The 20,154-nt window shown below is 45.6% G+C and overlaps 1 protein-coding gene across 1 annotated transcript in view; it reads right to left on the bottom strand.

Moving 5' to 3' along the window:
* The window catches only part of LOC149362173 (uncharacterized), a 96,521-nt gene that overhangs the window by 52,590 nt on the left and 23,777 nt on the right, over positions 1-20,154 (bottom strand). Inside the window, exons 8-9 of the mRNA XM_089572934.1 lie at positions 3,530-3,631; positions 1,905-2,057 (exon numbers count right to left, since the gene is read on the bottom strand). Of these exons, the coding sequence (XP_089429060.1) occupies positions 1,905-2,057; positions 3,530-3,631 (255 nt within the window). The remainder of the gene's footprint in view (positions 1-1,904; positions 2,058-3,529; positions 3,632-20,154) is intronic.

The raw sequence follows: 20,154 nt of genomic DNA, 5'->3' as shown, positions 1-20,154 counted from the left end.
CGAGCGACGAACTGCGCTGCCCCCCGGACAGCATTTCTCCCTGGCTGCCGTAGGCGTCGCTAAGCCTAAATGTTTTTCATCGATGCCGCAGCTGAGGGCGCTTCGGAACTGGCCAGCGCTGTAGTAAAGGTGCTACTCGCGTCACCGTTTTACTGTGTTCCTCGTATCATAATAAAATAAAGACATGATCGATTTCTGCGATGCCTCCAGCAGCGGAGCTAGCAGACAGCAGGCCAGCCGCACTGGGCATCAGGAAGAAATTTGCTTGTATCGCAGTTATCACTTCTACCAGCAACTCGTTATTGGCCAACGATCCTCAAAAATGATTCATTTGTTACATTCCTCTACTCCAGGGCTTGTTATGAACGTGAACAAAGAATAGGTTTGGTTTGGTTTATGGGGTTTAACGTCCCAAAGCGACTGAGGCTATGAGAGACGCCGTAGTGAAGGGCTCCGGAAATTTCGACCACCTGGGGTTCTTTAACGTGCACTGACATCGCACAGTACACGGGCCTCTAGAATTTCTCCTCCAAAGAAATTCCAGCCGCCGCGGCCGGGATCATAGCGCATTTTTCTGATGCCGGCGGCAGGCATATACAGGCCGGCAGCTTCACACTCGCTGTCCGTTTCAGAAGAATCTTCAATGCTGGACTCTGAGCTTTCAGTGCCCGAGTCGGAACTGTCACTTCCATGAAGCAAAATCAGTGCCGCACGGCTCGAAGCAAGATCGTTGCCGTTCACTGTTGACTGGAAAGTGCCCGGCTCGCCCGGCTCGCCACGTAGCGACGACAGGAACGAAGCGGCTGCTGCCGGTCGCGACCGGAAGCAGACGTGGCGGAAAAGAAAACGTCACGCGAGGTTGCAGTCAAATCTGCCGATTTCGGCGGATCAAGTATTGCTGCTCCACGGAGCGATCCGGGATTTACGCCTGATCCCGATCTGCCATTGGAACATACAACTCGCGCTCCCATTTTACCATTGGAATACGACTGATCCAAACCGAGCAGAAAAACTTGATCCCGATCTGCCATTGGAATTCAACATAAGTAAGTACTGCCAGCTCACAACCATACTATTTCCGAACTAGTTCCAGAGTGAAAAAAAAAAAAGAGTGTCCAAGCTAGTTTTCCCATTCACGAATGCATGTCTCCGTTGAAACAATTACCTCAACTAAATGTGCTGGCTAAAAACCAATGTAAAAATTCCAGTGTGATGCTTCTGAAGAGGACACAGAAGATGGCCCTGAAGATGACGTGCCAGTAAAGACAAAAATGTGCACATGACGTGGACAGATGGGAGAGGAAAAGAAGAAGATGGAACGGAGGTTCTGGAGGTGGTGCTCAAGAAGGCATCGATGAATTCTGACTGCACAGGTTGTGGCTGCAAAGCTATGAATACCCGCGATGGCAGATGTAGCAGAAGGTGACTCTAAGATGGTTCGCATGGCAGACTGTTGCTGAGATCTCTGGTTGCAGTGTGGAGTAATGAAACTGATGGACAGCTTTGGCTGGAGGCTCCCGACCACCCTAGCGGCAAAGAATGCTATAAACTGCAATATGTTAACAGTGATGCAGCAACAAACATCACAAGCAGCATGCCACTACCCAGCATGTGTGGGAGAAGTACAAGAGATGCATTTCTGCGCAGAAAATCCCCAGAATAACTTAGGTACACCAGTAGCAATACGTTCTGGGTGGTGCTTCTTGCTTTCTCCAAACTTTTGTCTGTGGCAAGGAGACGTCAACACAATTACCTGTGGGACGGTGCACTATACAACACACAAAAAACAACTCCACATTTCCTCAGCCTGAACGTGCTTGTTACACCGGCACTTATTTGTTGCCCGTGGTGGCGTAGTGCCTCAACCAATCGACAGCAGGGAGAGACACTGCTGAGCCACCCACCTCCAACAGCATGTCGTCGTCCTGCTTGTCTTCCTGCGCACCTTCTGCCTCCTTGTCTGCTGCAGCCGCAGCACTCTGGCCTGAGTTCTCCAGTACGTCGTGAATGGACTCTCCCGTCTTGCGCTCCCACAGGTGGATGCGATCCCACAGGATCTGAAATGCGCCCGGGGACAGCTTTGCAGACCCTTCTTCGAGGCACATATTCACTGGCTGGTGCCGTGCCGAGGCCCCAAGATTTTTTTAATGAGATAGCAGTAGGGGTCCTGTTCATGAGAAAAGCCGGCGTTCATTTACACGCGTCGTGAAAGCAGCCGTTTACAGCATTGTCTGAAAACCGTCACCTGCCGGGGCAGTGGCGCATCGCTTAACCGCTGCACCACTGCGCCAGGAGTGGTACGAGGACCTGTGTGGGAGGAATCTCCAACGCTATTGCACTGCACTCTGTCAAGTGCCATCCAAGTTTCTTTTTTCTTCTGGGCTGGCACACATCGATGTTAACATACAAGCTCATCAGTGCAGTGTCAAGGTAGCTGAAGGCAGAGTTGAATTCGCTTCATCATCATCATCAGCCTGACTACGCCCACTGCAGGGCAAAGGCCTCTCCCATGCCTCTCCAATTAACCCTATCCTTTGCCAGTTGCAGCCACTGTATCCCTACAAACTTCTTAATCTCATCCGCTCATCTAACTTCCTGCCTCTCCTTTTACGCTTGCCTTCTCTTGGAATCCACTCCGTTACCCTTAAGGACCACCGGTTATCTTGCCTTCGTATTGCATGCCCTGCCCAAGCCCATTTCTTCCTCTTGATTTCGACTAGGATGTCATTAACCTGCGTTTGTTCCCTCAGCCACTCCACCCGCTTCCGATCTCTTAACGTTAGGTTACGTTGCGTTCATGCAGCGTAATCTGGAACTTTACCGTCAACTTATGGTTGCTTCTTACAAAGTGGCCTCACTTCTCGCAGCATACAAGAATGAGGGTTGTCCATGTAATTTCATTTTGTTTGCAGCGCACAATGCAAAAAGGCAAACAGGAGATGCATGCCCAATAAAGAGATAAAAGTCTCCATCAGGATTAGAGAGCAAACCTGGCAACCATTCCTGCAACGATGCCCACTTTCAATGAAAACAGCTAGGCAAAAGTGATGTTTCTAGCAATGTTTAGCAATAAGACAGCAGTATGGTCAAGTAATCAACCATACTGCCTCGGCATGGTATGCATGAGAGCACAAACAGACAAAAAAAAGTACACAGGTAATGAAACAAAACTTTGCATCAGCCATACGTGCAAAGCTAGTGTGGAAGATAGGATGTTAAAAGAGAATGTGTTGGTGAGTTCACTTGATTTACGGGTGACGTGAGCCCATAATATGACTACTTGGTCACACGACCTACGAAAATGAGACGCGAGAAGTAAAAGTTAGAAAATGAGAACAAAATAAAATGTGACCTTCTTATATCAAGCGTCTCTGAATGCCAATAAAGACGACTATGAGATGGTGACAAGGGCATTTGTTACTGCAGTTGCACTGCTGGTTATGTGATTAGAATCATTTTATACGAATGACACAACCTCTGCAGAAGCCTGTAAACGCTTAAGCCATAAAAAAAAAAAAAAAAGACTTGCCTTCCACTCCTCCTGTGGCTTGATCTGGACAGCCACGACATCCCCGTTGAGGGCTCGGTTCCGGTCATGTAGACCGCCAATATAGATGTCCATCTGACTGTCCTGAAACGCCACCAGAAGGAGGCACTGTCAGCTAGACTGCACCCGCTGCTGCAGTGCTATCCATCTGACCACCACCAGCATTGACCAGTGCTGATCATGACAATGACCACGAGTCAGGCATGCAAAAACAACATTTTCGTCAAATGGCTGCTCGTGGCCTCTTCACAGTGACAAGGAATGAAGTGGCTCTGAGACATAACCAAGGCCTAGACTGGAGGAGCTAGTTCTTTTTAACGGTGAAACAATCAAGTGCTAGAACTTCAGTTTTTCACAGCAGAAACAAAAAAAAAAAATTCAGGGGGCCACTTTGTTGACCTAAAGTGCAGTGGGGCGAAAGCCGTCAGCGCGCTGTTGCTGCTTGTGTCACTGATGTGTAATTAAGATGTTAAGCTTCGCCTCTAAGAGCGGAACGCGACAGCGTCTTGCAATGCTGCCAGGGAGTCCACAGAACGCCACTGACGCCTTGCTCGACGGTAAATTGGTTTTTGAGAAAATGAAATGTATCTGTCTCGCATACCTCGGTGGACACCTGAACCTTGCCATAAGGGAAGGGAGGTCGATGAGTGTGAACGAAGACACCGTATTCACTATATAGATGCGCCTTTGTTCATACCAAACCATCGAGCTGGCATGGCGGAGTGGTTAGCGTGCTCGTCTCGCACTCCAAAGACCCTGGTTCGATTCCTGAACTCGACCAATTTCCTACTCGGTTTTATTTATTTATGTGGTCCAACTAGAAACGTCAATTAGGCTAATTGGTTAATTAAGCAATTAACTAAACTCAGTCCGACTTACATGGAGCATCACTATACGATCCCTTTAATTGGTTGTATGGTTACTAGCCAAAGTACAATTGACCCCGTTTGAAATTCGTGCACTGTGACGTCATGATCATTTTGACCAATTGAAACAAGGTAAGCGTAGCTATGGTGGCCACCCGAGGTCTCGCTTTGGCTTTGGAGTGTTGCTTTTGCAACAAAATATAACAGAAATGGCATTGCCGTGCAACTTTCCATTCAGCTTTCACAGCTGCAGTAAAGTGCCAACAAGGAATGTGAACGACAGGGTGTGCGGGCTATGCAAGAAAATGTGCACAGGCATGTGCAGCTACTGGAACTCTGACATAAAAGCGAGGAACTGCGAGAAATGGTTGTGCACCTCACCAGTTGAGAGGCAGCGCCACTCTGCTCCCTGGCCTAGTCTACTACGGTTTCTTGGTTGAGCATAATAATAATGCGAAATAAAATTGGGAGCCATTACACGGCAAAAATAAAAAAAAAAAATTGCAGATGATGAATCCGATTGATGCGGCAGAGTATGTAATGGCATAAGTGTCCCCCCCTTCTAATAATGCATTTCTAATACTCCATTTTATCTTCGCACTTCTAATGCATATTGTGCAGAACTCGTCGTTTATTCATGTGCTCGCTGTTGTGACTAAACTTTCGGTGCAATTACTACTCGCAATACATGACCGGTGACAGCTGCTCTGCAACAGAGGAAAGCGTTGTTGAGATTTTTTCCTGGCCGTTGCATATGCACAAAAATGAGCGACAAAGATTCATTAAAATTTGTGTGCTCTACTTGCTCATTTCATGGCCTTTATGTTTTTGCACTGCGGCATGCACTGCATGGCTGGTTTCGGACTGATATAGTTCTAGACTTCGTGTGATATTTTCTTTACTTATCAAATACGCAAAAACATGGAAGCATTGGTATCAGTTATGTCTGCCACGATTTTTAAGACATACGAATGCATTTTTTTTATTAAAAAAAAACACATATCTCACTTGTCTGGACAGTGTGGAGCGTTATCTAATACACAGTTATTATTCTTGCGTTTGATCCCTCCACAAATTCTATGAGGAGGCCGTGCTGCAAGCAGTGCAATTACACGCAAGCAGTGAATACTTCAGTCAACAACTCAAGGCCATGCGGCACTGGGCCTAGAAGCTGGAGGCTTATTGGCACCTGAAAATACACGAGGACACTCAGCCGCATGGCAACCAATGCTGGGCTACACTTCCATGAGGCTCGCGCAGTTGTGTCCTGCTGATGAACCACCTACACAGCAGCGAAGGTCACTCGTTCAACTGTACTACTCATGTCGTTATCATCATCAGCCTGACTATGCCCACTGCAGGGCATATGCCCCGACTATGCCCACTGCAGAGCATAGTCATGGTGGTAGACAAAATCTGAAGGCTCGCTTGAAAGCCTGCTTATTCCTCAATATTTGCACGATGGTGCCACCACATACTTAACAGTTAAACTATAAGAACTAGACAACTATGCCTCAGCAATGACTTTTATAAAATGCATGCAGCATCAAATTTGAAAAAAAAAAAAAAATGTAAAGGTGAAGGGGTATTTTAGTATACGAAACAAAGATGCCAACAACCAGTGAAACCAAGTAAAACACAAGCCAACCGCACCGTTTTATATGAAGTAACAAGCAATTTCTCTTAATTGATTCAGAATGCACATAATTTCGGAGAATATATCAGATGGTGAGCATAAAACCCACACATTGTGTGCAAAGCACATACAAACTGATCTATCGCCAGAACTCCTCCATTCTAGATCCACAGGTGCAACAGTATATGTATATGTGCCAGCGACTGTGTGGTAAACCAGCAACACTTGTGAACCGTGCACCTACGGAAAATACTATCATGCGAGACAGGTCTACAATGCAGGCCTTAAATGTATAATGCACATGCACATTGGCTTCCCCAATGGCTTCCCTATTAAGACTAACGCAACAAAACTGATTTCACTTTCCTCGTTCTAAAATAGTGCAGCTTGACGTGCAGTATGGACACAGTTTATTCCCTCACATCTTTTGTCTACAATGACGACTACCAAGAAAAGACATTGCATTACTTCGTAAAAAGATTTGAAAGCCATTACATACAGTGGCAAAAGGATACAAATTAAGTGAATGCTGAATAATGAATAGACAAATAAAAAAAAATGGGCGAGCGTAAGCAGTTACTTGAAGCAACGAGAAGCGTGAATGTCCCCATGCTGTCACTGAACCTGTTCATTCACACAAAAAGGAGGCGCTGGCTGTTAAGTGCAATACAGTAAGGAGACTGGGAAATTACGAGTTATAAAGAAACAGAATTATCTGCAAAACAGAGCTTTAGACGACAGCCAATTGACACAAAGATCTGTTCCAAACTAAAGCAGCCCAAAGTTGAAGATATTAATATTTCATTCAGAAGCCATCAAGGATATGAATTTGAAGTGAGAAAGCCCTCTTAAATTACTACTATTTTTACAAGGAAAGCTATGTTTTCTGTTATTTTTGCCCCAATAAAGCAGGCATAGAAAGTTGATATACGCTTCAGAAATTATGCAGTAGTCCAGAGACTTACAAGTAAACCACACTAGTTTTTGTACTGCTTCATATACCCTTACAAGCCGCTCCATAAGTGATGCCTACATGCCGATGATCGTTCCACACTACACCAGTTTGTGAAGGATCCCTGTGGCTTCATTCAGACCCACAAAGGTTATTTCTTATGCTAGGCTTCATGGAACATAATTGGCTAAGGCTATCATGTGTCTAATGCAAAATTAAACATGTGCTTTCGTGTTACATTTTATAATGTCATAGTTTAAAAATTTGGTTCTTTAAAAACATTAAATGGCACGAATTAGAAAAGGCATCTTTTCTGCATAGCAAGCTAGGGTGGAGTGTGTTCACCATAAAACCATGCAGAGTGCCGTTTCTCCCGTTCAGTGCGTGAAAATAAAATGGGGTTCAACACAACCACTTTTCCGCACACGTCACATGCATGCTTTTGTTTTTCAATATGGTAACTATAGTAAGGTGTGCGTACCCAACACAAGAACGGTACAAGATCCCTTGTCCAAGGGATCTTGCACAATTTGTGTTCTTAAAATGAGCCCCATGGGATGCAGCCCAGCATTTACTTTATTACCTCATGTATCCAGCCATTCAGCTATCAGTTTACACGGCCAAATGTGTGTTAGGCCGCAGTTTTTCTTTTCAGTAGGGCTCACCATAAACAGACTCTTTCGAACCTACCTCGACAGTAGACGAGGGTGCTGCGCAATATCAACCATGTGTGTTAACTCTGTTCTCACCCCAGGGATAAAAGGAGTCTTATACCCCTCTCAAGCGGGCAAGTTAAGTGCACTTACGGGGAGTGCGCTTCGGCATCCCGAGTGACACTTTGGGCTACGCGGTGCTAAACAGGAAAGCAAAGTGCACTCATAGTAAAAAAAAATGGCGACAGAAAATGAGCGGAATTTCTGAACAGGACGATGGAAAAAAAAAAAAGACTCATAATATTTGATTGCTTAACGTGATAGCGCAAATAAAACGAGGTTCAACAGTTTTTAGCGATGAAAAAAATGAAAACAGAAGAAAAGCCAAGATCAGCCAAGACTATCCAGAATTTTGACAACAAACAAGATGGCGGCGGGCAGCAATGTTGCATCTGGTCACGTTTAGTTGTTTTGTTGCTTCGCTTGTAGCTATAACCAAGCAACTTTTTTTCTGAAAACAGTGTTATAGCACGTAAAATAAAGTTGTAAGTACTTTTTATGCACTATAAATTTTGTACATTGGAACCGCTGGCGTCGAGGCTACGCAATCGACCAGCAAAGTGTGGTCCGTGAATGCACTCTCAGCGGAGTGCACTCTTCAGCGAGTGACACTCCACTTGCGTCGTTTAGATGCGGCAAAGTGTACTTACAGCGAAGTACACTCTCCTTAAGTGCACTTAACTTGCCCGCTTGACAGGGGTATAACTGTAGCGCGCTTAACAAAATTACTCTGAATTTTGCCATTTCTATTGTGGGAATCCTGGCTTCCCGCCGTTGCCTCTGCGTGGCTGTGCCGGCTTCCCGCGTTGTTTCTCCTCTTTCCCTTGCTCCCGCCTCAGGCGGTGGAGAGGCGGCTAGGTGACTAATCACTGTCATTTGGCCACAGCTCCGCCCCGGCTCCCCAACGGCCTTTGCCATTGGCGCCTTTTGGCGGGAATTCGGGACCCGCTTTGGGCGGCCGCGCACCGCGCGACCGTCCGAGCGGGGCCCAGAGAGAGAGATCCCTCCTAGACAGTGTAAGGTGCGTACTCTACTGTTTGTCCGTGCCGGCCTTTGCCGTTCGGACCAGTGCTTACTCGAGCTCGCCCGCACGTGTCCTCTGACCTGCAGCGGCTCGAGCCTGTCCAGCGGGGTCCAGCGACCTCTGACAGGCGTACCTTGCGTTGAATGCCCGCTCTCTCTCGCAACCGGCCCAATGGTCGACACGAGAGAGAGATCACAGCACTGCCGCGGGGACATTCTCCTGCAGCGGCGTGCTAGCGGCGCGCATTACTCGAGTCGCTTCGTGCGCGCAGCGGAGCCTTGCTCCTCGCGCGCCCCCGGGACGGGGTGACTATTGTGTGTACTGCTGAAGGACGACGTGAATAAACGTCTCCTTTGTGAACTTGGAGGCCTATTTCTTTGCGGCGAATCGCTCTCCTCCCAGCAGAGGTTGAGTGCGCAGTAGCGGTGTCCCAGGGTGTGTGTGGTGACGGCTGATCGGGGTCCTTGGCTCGCGCGAAGCTCGAACCCGCGGTGGGTGGTGGCCTGTGTCCACTTAAAAACCCACACTATTTAATGTAGTAAACCAAAATGCAGCTAAAGGATCTTTTCAAGGATCAGCTGAGTAACAGCACACCAAAAATGAAAATGACTTAATGACAGAACACCTGTGACCAACACAGAAATATGAAGTGGGAAAATTGAAGAATGTGCGGCGGTACAACATTTTTTTAAGCAAAAAAAATTTACCCCTTGTGTTCATTGTACTATTCTTCAAAGCCGGAAGACTAGACAGGCCCCCCCCCCCCCCCCCAAGAAAATGCTCGTCATACATGTCTAACTCTGCAATTTTCACGGCAAAGCTTGCAGTTTCAATGCTTCTTCACGACTTTTAGCGTTTGTGCGTCGGCTGAGGCTGAACATTTTGAAATCCGAAGTAAAAAAGGTGCCAAATCAATGGGCATGTCTAGATCCATCACTACCATTTTCATCGAAGAGGTCACCTGGTTGATGCACCCGAATGTTAAGATAAATGACGTTTTTAACTCTTTCCGTACCATGGGGAAAATGACCATTTTCTGAAGGTTTCAGAACATCAGAACATTTTTTTTCTGTAAAAACTATTACATTCAGTATTGATTGCAATACCCAAAGACAGAGCTGAATATAGGTGCTTTCTATTAACATATGTTTAAAGAATAAATTGCATGTTGCAACAAAAAATTTTATTTGCTAAAAAGATTTTAGAAAAAAATTCAAGAAAACTTGCAAAAACATGCTTGTATTTAAAAAGAAAAAGATGCTAAAAATGTTCTGAAATATGCAAAATGTTTGTTACTCTAGTGGCCACTCTCTGAAAAAAAAATATCATTTCTGTTTTGAATAGTATTGTTGCTACAAAACAATAACTGAAAGCCCTATAGTTGTGCATCGGAGCGTGGCCGCCTGTGCTTCAGGCTGGTTTCTGGTTTGGTTTGGTTTATGGGGTTTAACGTCCCAAAGCGACTAAGGCTATGAGAGACGCCGTAGTGGAGGGCTCCGGAAATTTCGACCACCTGGGGTTCTTTAACGTGCACTGACATCGCACAGTACACGGGCCTCTAGAATTTCTCCTCCAAAGAAATTCCAGCCGCCGCGGCCGGGATCGAACCCGCGTCTTTCGGGTCAGCAGCCGAGCACCATAACCACTGGGCCACCGCGGCGGCTCAGGCTGGTTTCTATCATCACCGATGTGAAAACTGAATCATCTTCAGCACCTTGCAACATTTTCAGGTTCGTTGTTGCGCAGGACGTTGATTAAATCACTCGCAGATGAAACGGAGTCCTGAGATTTGCTATGTTTTAGAGCGCGTGCAGCGCATGCGGAGGCTGCCAAGTGACTTTGTTGGTACCGCATCTTCGGAGTGCGTTAAAAAAATGCCGTTTCGTAGGGGCAAAAAAAAAACTATATCGGAAACAAAACTTCAGTTCTCCGGCTACAAGCCAGATGCGCATCGTGCCTGTAAGCAACGCGGAAGGCTCCGAAGTCGAGCGGCAAAGGTGTCATCTGCGGGCAACAAGGCGGGCAATGAGCGCAGGTCCCGCGTCTTCATTTCTTCGCAGCGCGTTAGAAAGTGCCCCCTCGCGGAACAAAAGAAAACTACATCGGAAACAAAACTTTGGTTCCTGGCCTACAAACTACATCTACAGCGTGGTCATTAGCAACGCAGAGGGTTCTGAAATCGGGGCATGAAATGATCGTTAGCGGGCTAACGATGCTCAATGGGCGCAGTAGGGAAAGAGTTAAAAGGGCTCGATGCAAGTATAATTCTTTCAGGCGCTTTGTACACAATTGCATACGCGGCAAACTTACAGCTTTTTCTCAGAGACTGGTGCACTTAGTAGTGATTTCATTATTTCTGTCGAATTGAGCACCCTTCATGTAGCAAATAAGTTCTCTTTTTTTTTTTTGTACCATGTAGCGAACGCAGTAAATAACAGTGAGCTAGGTAGCACTTCGTCCGCCACTTTTGTGCAGACAGATTTTGCCAGAGTGAAAATGACGATTGTTTTTGCTCAATTCTGAGTGCAATGTGCACCTCCGAAACATAACAATCCCTAGGGTGCTTACCTGACACACGAGATGTTACTATTTCTAACAAATCTCACACTTTGTACGGAATTCAGCACATTGTTGCAAGAACTTACTCACTGGTCTTTCACGCTCGGTAACTAACAAATTCCCTTTCTCGAGGCCTGAATATACAACTTTGGTGAAAAAACTGATTTCAGTCAAAACAAAAAATGGCGCCTGAAAGGGATAAGGGCACCATGCTTAAGGCCCCTAACTTTCTGCGGTGGAAAATTTAAACAAAGAATGTGCAAAATTCAGCGGGACATATCAAATAAAACTAAAGAATGCGCCAGAATATCTGGAACCGAGACATGGATATACTAGTGCGATTTTTTTTTCTCTCCAGCTTTTAAAGGTAGCTAAACCTGTCTTTGCCACCAGACTTCAGAGCCAACAGGAGAAGCTAGCTTTTTAATGACCTTGTGGGCAAATCGCACAGTAAGCAAGTGCTAAGGAGAAGGTGGCTATGGATATAGAAAGAAGAAATTTTGTGGAGTAGGGAAAGCGAAGAAAAGGAAATGGGCACAGAACTGGCAGCTTGAAACACCAAGCAGTGACAGGACAGCGATGGCAGCAGATGCTACTGCGCGCGAGGCTGCGTGCATTAAAATACCCGAGGCCTCGCTTCGCTCAATTGAAGCATGCAGATCTGAAACACTGCCTCTCAAAGTCGGCATATCCGCTGCTTCCAGATTTCAGCGTGCCGTCTGCAGGTTTTTTTTTTTTCTTCAGCAGAGGAGCCTTGGATAAGGTTGCCCTGAGGAGTTTGAGATTGCATTGTAATTTCAACAATATTCCTTCTAATATTCTCCCGAGTTTTGAACCACAGGAATGGAAACAAGGGTAACATGGAATGACGAAACATCTCCTAGCACGGCCGGTCTCGACGTGCACACTCTCTCTCCTTACAGCCTGAACAGGCACTGAAAGAACAAAGCATTTTTTTCTGCACTGCAACACAGCTGGTCTCCGCGAGAGGGCACTGAGAGCCAACCGTTCCTGCGGCAGCGCTGGAGCTGGTTTTGAGCAGCCGACGTGCACGGCCCATTTTTTCAAGTCTTGGTTTTGCATTTAAGGGTGCACAAGGGTCTTAAAACTGACCTCTTTATCTATGGCTAGAATCTCATGAAATTTCGCGCACAGATGCGTTTTTCTCTTCTGATTCCAAAAATGTAGCCATAATTGAGCTGATGGTCTTAGATCAGAAGTTATCTTAAATTCTAGAGTGTGATTAGGTAATTAATTACACAGCTTTAATGAACTTTCTCAGCGCATTTTGTTGCTTTCAATTACATGATTGGTTTATGGTTTGGTTTATGGAGGTTTAACATCCCAAAGCCTGGGGACCACCTGGGGTTCTTTAATGTGCACTGACATCACACAGCATATGGGCCTCCAGAATTTCGCCTCCATCAAAATTCGGCCGCGGCGGCCGGGATCGAACCCGCGTCTTTCGGGTCAGCAGCCGAGCGCCGTAACCACTGAGCCACCGCGGCGGGGCTCAATTATATGAATTGATGGCCAGAGAATTCCTATACCCAATGACATTCTCTTTTTGTTTAGGTCACATATAAAAAGCAATTTACAATTAGCTTAACGAGTTGCAGTGTCAAATACTGAGACGTTTTACTCTCGACATAGTATGTCAGGATGGCATGAATGTCATCGGGTATGGGAATTCTGTGGCTATCAATTCATCTAAATAAAAGCAACAAAATACAAAGAGAAAGTTCATTAAAGCTGCGTAAGAAATTACCTAATTACACTCCAGACTTTTCAAGATTGAAGACCACCAGCTCAAATATGATTACATATTTGGAATCAGAAGAGAAAAACGCATCTGTGTGCAGAATTTCATGAGATTCCAGCCATAAATAAAAAAGTTAGTTTTAAGACCCTCGTCCCCCCTTAACTTGTGAATAAAAGGTCTGCCATGCGCCTCATGCTCTGCGCGTCCTGCTGACAAGGTCACGTTTCTCAGCAGGTTTTCTGCATCAGACTTTTCATGAATATGCATCTCAGAACCTTGTGAAGTGAAGCTGCGCATATCATTATTGTGGCTATGGTGTGCTGTTGTGTCGCTGTGCTTAAACGTGTGAACAAAAGGTTTGCCACGTGAAGTCGTCTATACGGCTACATCATGCTTCGCAAGCCTTGCTTACATGCTTGTGACGACGAACAACACTAGCAGTCCTCTGTACAAAATTCGGCATACTCAAGAGAATGATGAACTTCACTGTCCAAAGTCGTTGTGTCTAGCTCTCCTGGAAATGATTTCGGCGCTTTTTGAAAAGACGGTGAAAGATCTCCCACAATCAAAAATTCTCAAAGCCTTGCAACTAAACTTTGAACCACATCTAGAAGATTCACCTCTGCTATGCTGCCCGAAAGCTGTTGACATAAGTCACACCAAATGCTTAGCACATCTGATTTCTGCGAATTTTCTGTGAATTCTTCTTGTCAACTACACAAAGAAATTGGCAAACCAAAATGACACGCTATCTGGTTTCATCCACAAGAAAACAAGCATTACAAGCAGTGCCTGCTATTCTTTTCAGTTCTTTTAAGTATGTGAAACGATGTCGGAGTTTCAAACAGCAATGGATCTTTCTGATCTGGTGTGTTTCGTGCAGTGAGAACAGATGGCACAGATACATTTGAACATTTTCAAATAGCAAGTGCTGTTATTGTCTTCTTACATTTCCAAGTACCAACAGAGGCTGTGCGAGCCTTGAATATGAAAATAAATTTTTCCTAACTCCTGCTTTCGCCCTGAAATATCTGGCCTCACTTTCATTCCTGTCAGTCGCAAATGCTACAGCCCTACCCGATAACACTACACGTCATCATTGCATGCCGACTTCAATGTTTTGAGAGCCATCTACTAGTTCCCTGCTTTGCGTGCTGATAGCAGTGGCTGCATAAGATACGGTTGTCAAGTTCTTTTTCACAGCTCGGAGCAGCTGTTCAGCAATATGTGCTAAGTAACCGAACCAGAGCGCGCTGAGGCTACCCCTATGGTGTATTTCAGCTGCTCCACTCGAGCTGAGAGGGTTGACTCGCAGCGCCCCTGGAGAGTTGCGAAGATAGGTAGCAACTACCCCTCATGCACAGGCCGCAAGAGAGCGAGCGCGCATCGAGACCGGCCGTACGCCTGGTGAGAAAATGAAACGACCAGCCCAGTGCCAGTCACCGTCTGAAACTGCGTAAAACTGTACTTATCTGGCTATCTGATGCACGACTAGGCCACTAACACCGCAGCCTGCAGGGAAAACGAAAAGGGAAGCGATAGAAGCCTCCAAACATTGTCACACATCCGAGGTGTGCGGGTAAGCGAAATACTTGGACGATCACTCACTGTGCCGGTTGTGCCGCGACATTGCCTCCGGCGAGGAGCCCGTCCCAATTATCTGGTGCGAGCCCAGTTGCGTCCGACACCACAGACTTGCATGAACGTTGGCCGAGACGATTTCCGAATTAACGGGGGTTAAACTAACACGGTTTCACCAGATTACACAAAATACATGTAGAGAAAATCAGCAGATGGATGCATGGCTCATTACATTTGACTTTATTAACACCACCAGCCCTTCACTTGTCCCCAGAAAGAGTATAGGTGTATAGTTTACATCGTCCTGCCATCCATGTGGTAATGTTATGCAGCCCAAAGGATAAGTTAGTGAAAGTTTCTCTTTTTGTGTTGTCATATGGCCTGGGCAGTTTGCAAACAATCATCACTTTTTGTATATCTGCAACAAATGAGCAGAAGCATTTTGTGTGAAGTAAAAGCAAGAACCTGCACACAAGCAATTGTAAAAAAGAAAAGAAAAAACTAATGTTGTGCATGTACACACTGTCTGGCCTGAAGAACATTAAAACTGTACTGTCTAGTAATAATTAGCAAATCGTTAGGCTTGGTTCGTGGGATTTAGTGCCCTGAAACTGCACATGGGCTATCAGTCACTCTATGCAAAATAAATGACATGTTTACTTTGCTCTGACTGTCAACGCCCCGCCACCTCCTAAACAATCCGCAGTATCAAACAAACATCCCTAATTAAGCAACGTGACAGCCGCCGTGATATGCTACAATGCCCATGTGGCATTTGTTTTTTATCCTGTGCATGCTAATGAGCGACAGAAATCGCCTGAAATGTTACTGGCCAATATGTTGTTCTTTACAGTGTTACACACTGGGCAACCCACTCCTAGCAAAATTCCCTCTGGCTCCAATGTATTACATTTCCATTTAAAGCCCGAACCACAAAGCAACGCTTCCCCAGTGTTGTGTGAATGTCTTGCCTGCAGGCGTCGTCCCTTGGCAACAGCAGGAGAGAGAGAGAGAGAGACCAAACACGAGCTTATACGAATTAGCTTCTCCAGACGCAGGTGTATAGAGATTGCGGACGTCCGGAAAATTTCCTCCTGCCTGCACCTATACTCACTTTCATATATAGCAGTCAACGCTGCCAAAGCTAGCATGCGAGTTCACACACAGGCTAAGCACAATCTCGAAAAGTAGTTTGCCATACAACCGATACAACCTAAGTGAACAAAGGTATATTCTCTTGCAACAAATCTTAAGTACCGTGAATACAATCATACAATCTCCCGCACTTCGTTTTACCTCTTACGGACTCGGTGAGACTAAGGTATATTCTCTTGCAACAAATCTTAAGTACCGTGAATACAATCATACAATCTCCCGCACTTCGTTTTACCTCTTACGGACTCGGTGAGACTAAGGTATATTCTCTTGCAACAAATCTTAAGTACCGTGAATACAATCATACAATCTCCCGCACTTCGTTTTACCTCTTACGGACTCGGTGAGACTCTGGAGAGGTAAAAGTGACATGTGGTAGTATGATATGCGGATGGTAGGGCATATTGCTCCGACTCCTTCAGTGAAAATTATTGCCAGAAGGCGTGAACACGCAGTGCATCAAAGCGTCGACCGCGATTCCCTATGCTAGAACTTCCGTCCTATACCGAAGCACTCACCAAGGATTCAAGAAGAGATGATACGTGACGCGGTAATATGGTTTTACGAGCGCACTAAGCTTTTGCTGCATTGGCTGCTATGAATGAAACAGTATAATCGACCCATTCAGCTGGTGATGCGAACCTACTGCCGTCGCAAGGGGAACAAATCGTGAAGTACAGTAGAGTTCACTGCATTGCTATAGATCTCTTGTTGATGCGCATGTAATCCGTTCCTGATTAAGATACCTGGTGCAGCGTCACTGAACTTTAGTCTCTTGCTTCTTTGTGTACAGATAACTGTTTTTCCCAATAAACGTTCAGTTGCAAGTGAGTGCTTGTCATGTTGTCGTCTTCTTCTCTTCGTCTTTTTTGCGCTCACTAACCATGAACACGTATAAACTAGCCCAACTTCTTACGTTAATACAGTAGAGTGTTGTGTGTGCTGTCATTGCATATGCACAAAGACTTGTGTCAAAATGGGATGCCAGATGCAAAGCACATTACTGAACCATGAATTAGACAACTCCAGTGGATATTCCAAACAGCTTGCTTCACACTGCATGCCGTGAAAACACTGAAACCATGTTCTAACCTTTGCATAGAAGCCCCCCGCACTTATGAGAATGAAGTCATAACCAGAGCGATGCCCTACAACTGAGAGTGACTCACTCCGAAGTGGATCTGCTGCCACTGCCACACCACCCCACATTTTCATTGCCTACAAATAGCACACCGGGCCATCATTTCATCTCCAATCACTGATTAAATAGAAAATAAGCTTTAAAAATCAGCACTTCTTTCAATTGATCAGTGACTGCACTACTTTTAGGCCCCACAAGATGAGCTTTGGCTTCTGTGGTAATGTCAGAGTGGGGACCTGGTGGAATGTCTCAGCTCGCTGTCACTTCACCTCGTTTGTCCACTCTCGTGCTTTGATTTACTAAAAGTGCATTTGTGACGTAGGCCATTACATTTCACAAACTTGCCGTATGTAGTGTGCATTGAAGCTTGAATGTAACACAGTGGACTCAGGATGGTTCGAAATCGCCTCATTCAAAGCCGTTTTGGTCTCATCACAAAAAAAAAAAAAGAGAGCATGGAAGACACTTGCGTACAGTATGAAATATACTCAACTGTTTATTGTAAAACAAAAATTGGCAAAGAAAACTAAATTCCAAAATTCTCGGGCACAAAAAGTGAGGAAGAGGCAGACATTTTGTTCTGCCCGTTCCCCACTTTTACAGCTACGCGTCCAAAGCCACCATTAGCAGTGAAAACTTTTTTCAAGATCTGCTACAGTCACTGACTGGTAGCCAGTCACCTGCCGACTCAACACTGTTGCCGATAAACAAAGCCACGGCCATCCATGGTTGCTGCCAGAAATGGGAAGCACTAGATGCGCCCACTCTCAGTCAGTCTCATAAAACTTGTGACTGAGGTGGCTTCCATTAGCAACATGGACCACCATGACTGATTTCAAACTGGTGCTTTCAAATCGCAAATGCCAGTGCAAGAGAGAACCAAGTGCTCTAAAGAAAATGCACAGCCAAAGAGCAACCTCTGCTCACGTATCGCCTGCAAAGCAGCACTGGTTCAAAAAATGAGCAATGCAGGCTGTGCAAAGGCAGCAAGCAAGTTTGCGAGCTTCGTTCGTGCTTACTGGCCAAAGTTTCGCTCTCTCATGGCTTGAGATTGTGCGCACCTGGCTAAGCCTAACAGCAGAATGACACGCACACTGTCACGCGTTAGAAAAAAAAGCCACCACCACCGCGCACGAAAGAAGTGCGCACAGTAGTGCCACCTGGTGGCAGTTCTTGCAGTGGTGACCAAGTGTGTTGTAGATTTTTCACTCATAATTAAAAATGCCACTTGAGAAACGGCTATCTCGCTAGTCCCCAAGTGCAACCAGGAGCATAGAAGCAGCTGCAACACTACGGTTGAACTTCAACCGTCAAATGTTCAACCATTTCCATTCATTTTTGTGCGTATCGCACCCATCAATGGTGCAGCGGAAGCAATGGCGTGGACAGGTGCAGTAACCATCATGCGCTCACATCGGCTGTGACGGAGGCGATGAAAACTGCAATGGCTTTCATTCAACCCACCATCACACAGTGCTGGCACTGCTATGCAGGGAAGCCAACCTAACTGGCTTTTGGCACTCGGAAAAAAAAAAAAAAGTCTTTTCCATGCTCTGTAGAAGTTCGCCTATGTTGCCGTCCCTTCCCCAGCTAAATGTGCTCCTCTTGTGTGCATCCATCAAAAAATGGTGCACAGAAAAACATGGGAAACACAGGGAGAACGGACAGGGCGCTCCTGTCCTGTCCATTCTCCCTGTGTGTTCAGTGTTTTTCTCTGTGCTGTTTTTTGATGGATAGTTACCAACTGGTCCAGCTTTACTCCACTCTTGCGTGCATTTCTGAAGAACTTTTATATTACTAACATCGGCTAAATCAAGCAATATCAACATTTTTTACCTGTTCTCCTTAACAAGGTTCTATCGCATCATGCATCGCAGATGAGCACAGTTGCCACACCTCAAAGCTTTCCTTCGTAAGCTATTTTTGGGTGAACACTAACAAGTGATTGCCCCTTCGATAGAAATCCACACCACTTTGAGGGCTACCCCAAACACTTTACGCAATTACCACACTCACACAATCCTTCCCCTGTAATCTTGACAAACATTGTTGCCAAAAAAAGGCGAACATTCAAAACAAAGCATACGGCATGCAGAGCAGCACACAGTGGAGGCCAAGCATGAAGCAGCAGCAGCAGAACAGCCTACAGAAAAGCAGGAGAGCAAAAGAACGAAAGGAAAAGAACCGCAGCCCTGAGCACAGCTATGGTGCAAACTCTCAGCAAAGTGACTCAGCTGGAAAACCTTGCAAGTGTGCGAACACGCAACTTCAACGTAGTTACACTGGGCATCTGTGCCGGCAGTCTGACTCCTCGTGTTGGGGTACATCTAATGGCAGCTGCTCTCAAAAGGAGTTTTAACCCATATATGCCGGAACTTCAGAAATTTGAAAAAAAGATGTCTTGCTATAAAATGTTTACTTCACTACACAATTTAGAATCATCGTTTTTTTAGCGGATCTATATTACTGAACACCAACTTTTGCGTCATCCTACAGAGCAGGATACCAGGCTAATTCGCTACCTGTTAAGTGTCATAGAGCTTCAAACACTCGACACCGTTAAAACCTCATTTCTCATCATGCACGCTGCTTTCCTTGGGACAACGCGTAAAAGTTATTTGTTTTCCCTGCAGAATTACAATGTAGCCGATTTGGTCAAATCACAAAAATGGTGTCCAGAGAAGAATGGCAGATCTTTCTGAACGCACAAAAAAACAACCCTTGCACAGGAAACATTTAGAACCCCTTGAACCCAAGCTAGCGGACGCAAGCTTTTATGCGATAAACTTCTAGAGTTACTGCCCAAAAAATGTGGTGTCCTATATGTATGATACTAGGCATATATGGGTTAACACCGAGCAGTGAGCATATGGTGCGGTGCACACAGCTTTGCACACTCAATTCAAACTAGGTGCCAATCAACCTGACCCGTGCACCACATCAGCGCAAGTGCCTAACATTTATTCCTAGTGCCAGGAAAACTGACAGGCACTGGCCGCTGATGTAATCCTAGTGCCGGCACTTCAAATCCGAGGGCCAGACTTGCATGCAGAAAACACTGCAAGTGATTTTACAGCAGAGCCATAAATGCCATTAACTGAGGACTTCTTATGTTGCAAGTCTTAAGGCTTCATTGAAACAAGCTTGTTCACTAGCTCTATGCTCAGTTAAGGGGGGACGCGGCAGCTAGAACTATTTTCATTATCACTGAATGAAAT

The sequence above is a fragment of the Amblyomma mixtum genome, chromosome 2, assembly GCF_055824585.1.
Source record: "Amblyomma mixtum isolate Tamu chromosome 2, ASM5582458v1, whole genome shotgun sequence".
Classification (NCBI taxonomy): domain Eukaryota; kingdom Metazoa; phylum Arthropoda; class Arachnida; order Ixodida; family Ixodidae; genus Amblyomma; species Amblyomma mixtum.
This window is presented reverse-complemented; position numbering and strand designations above follow the sequence as displayed.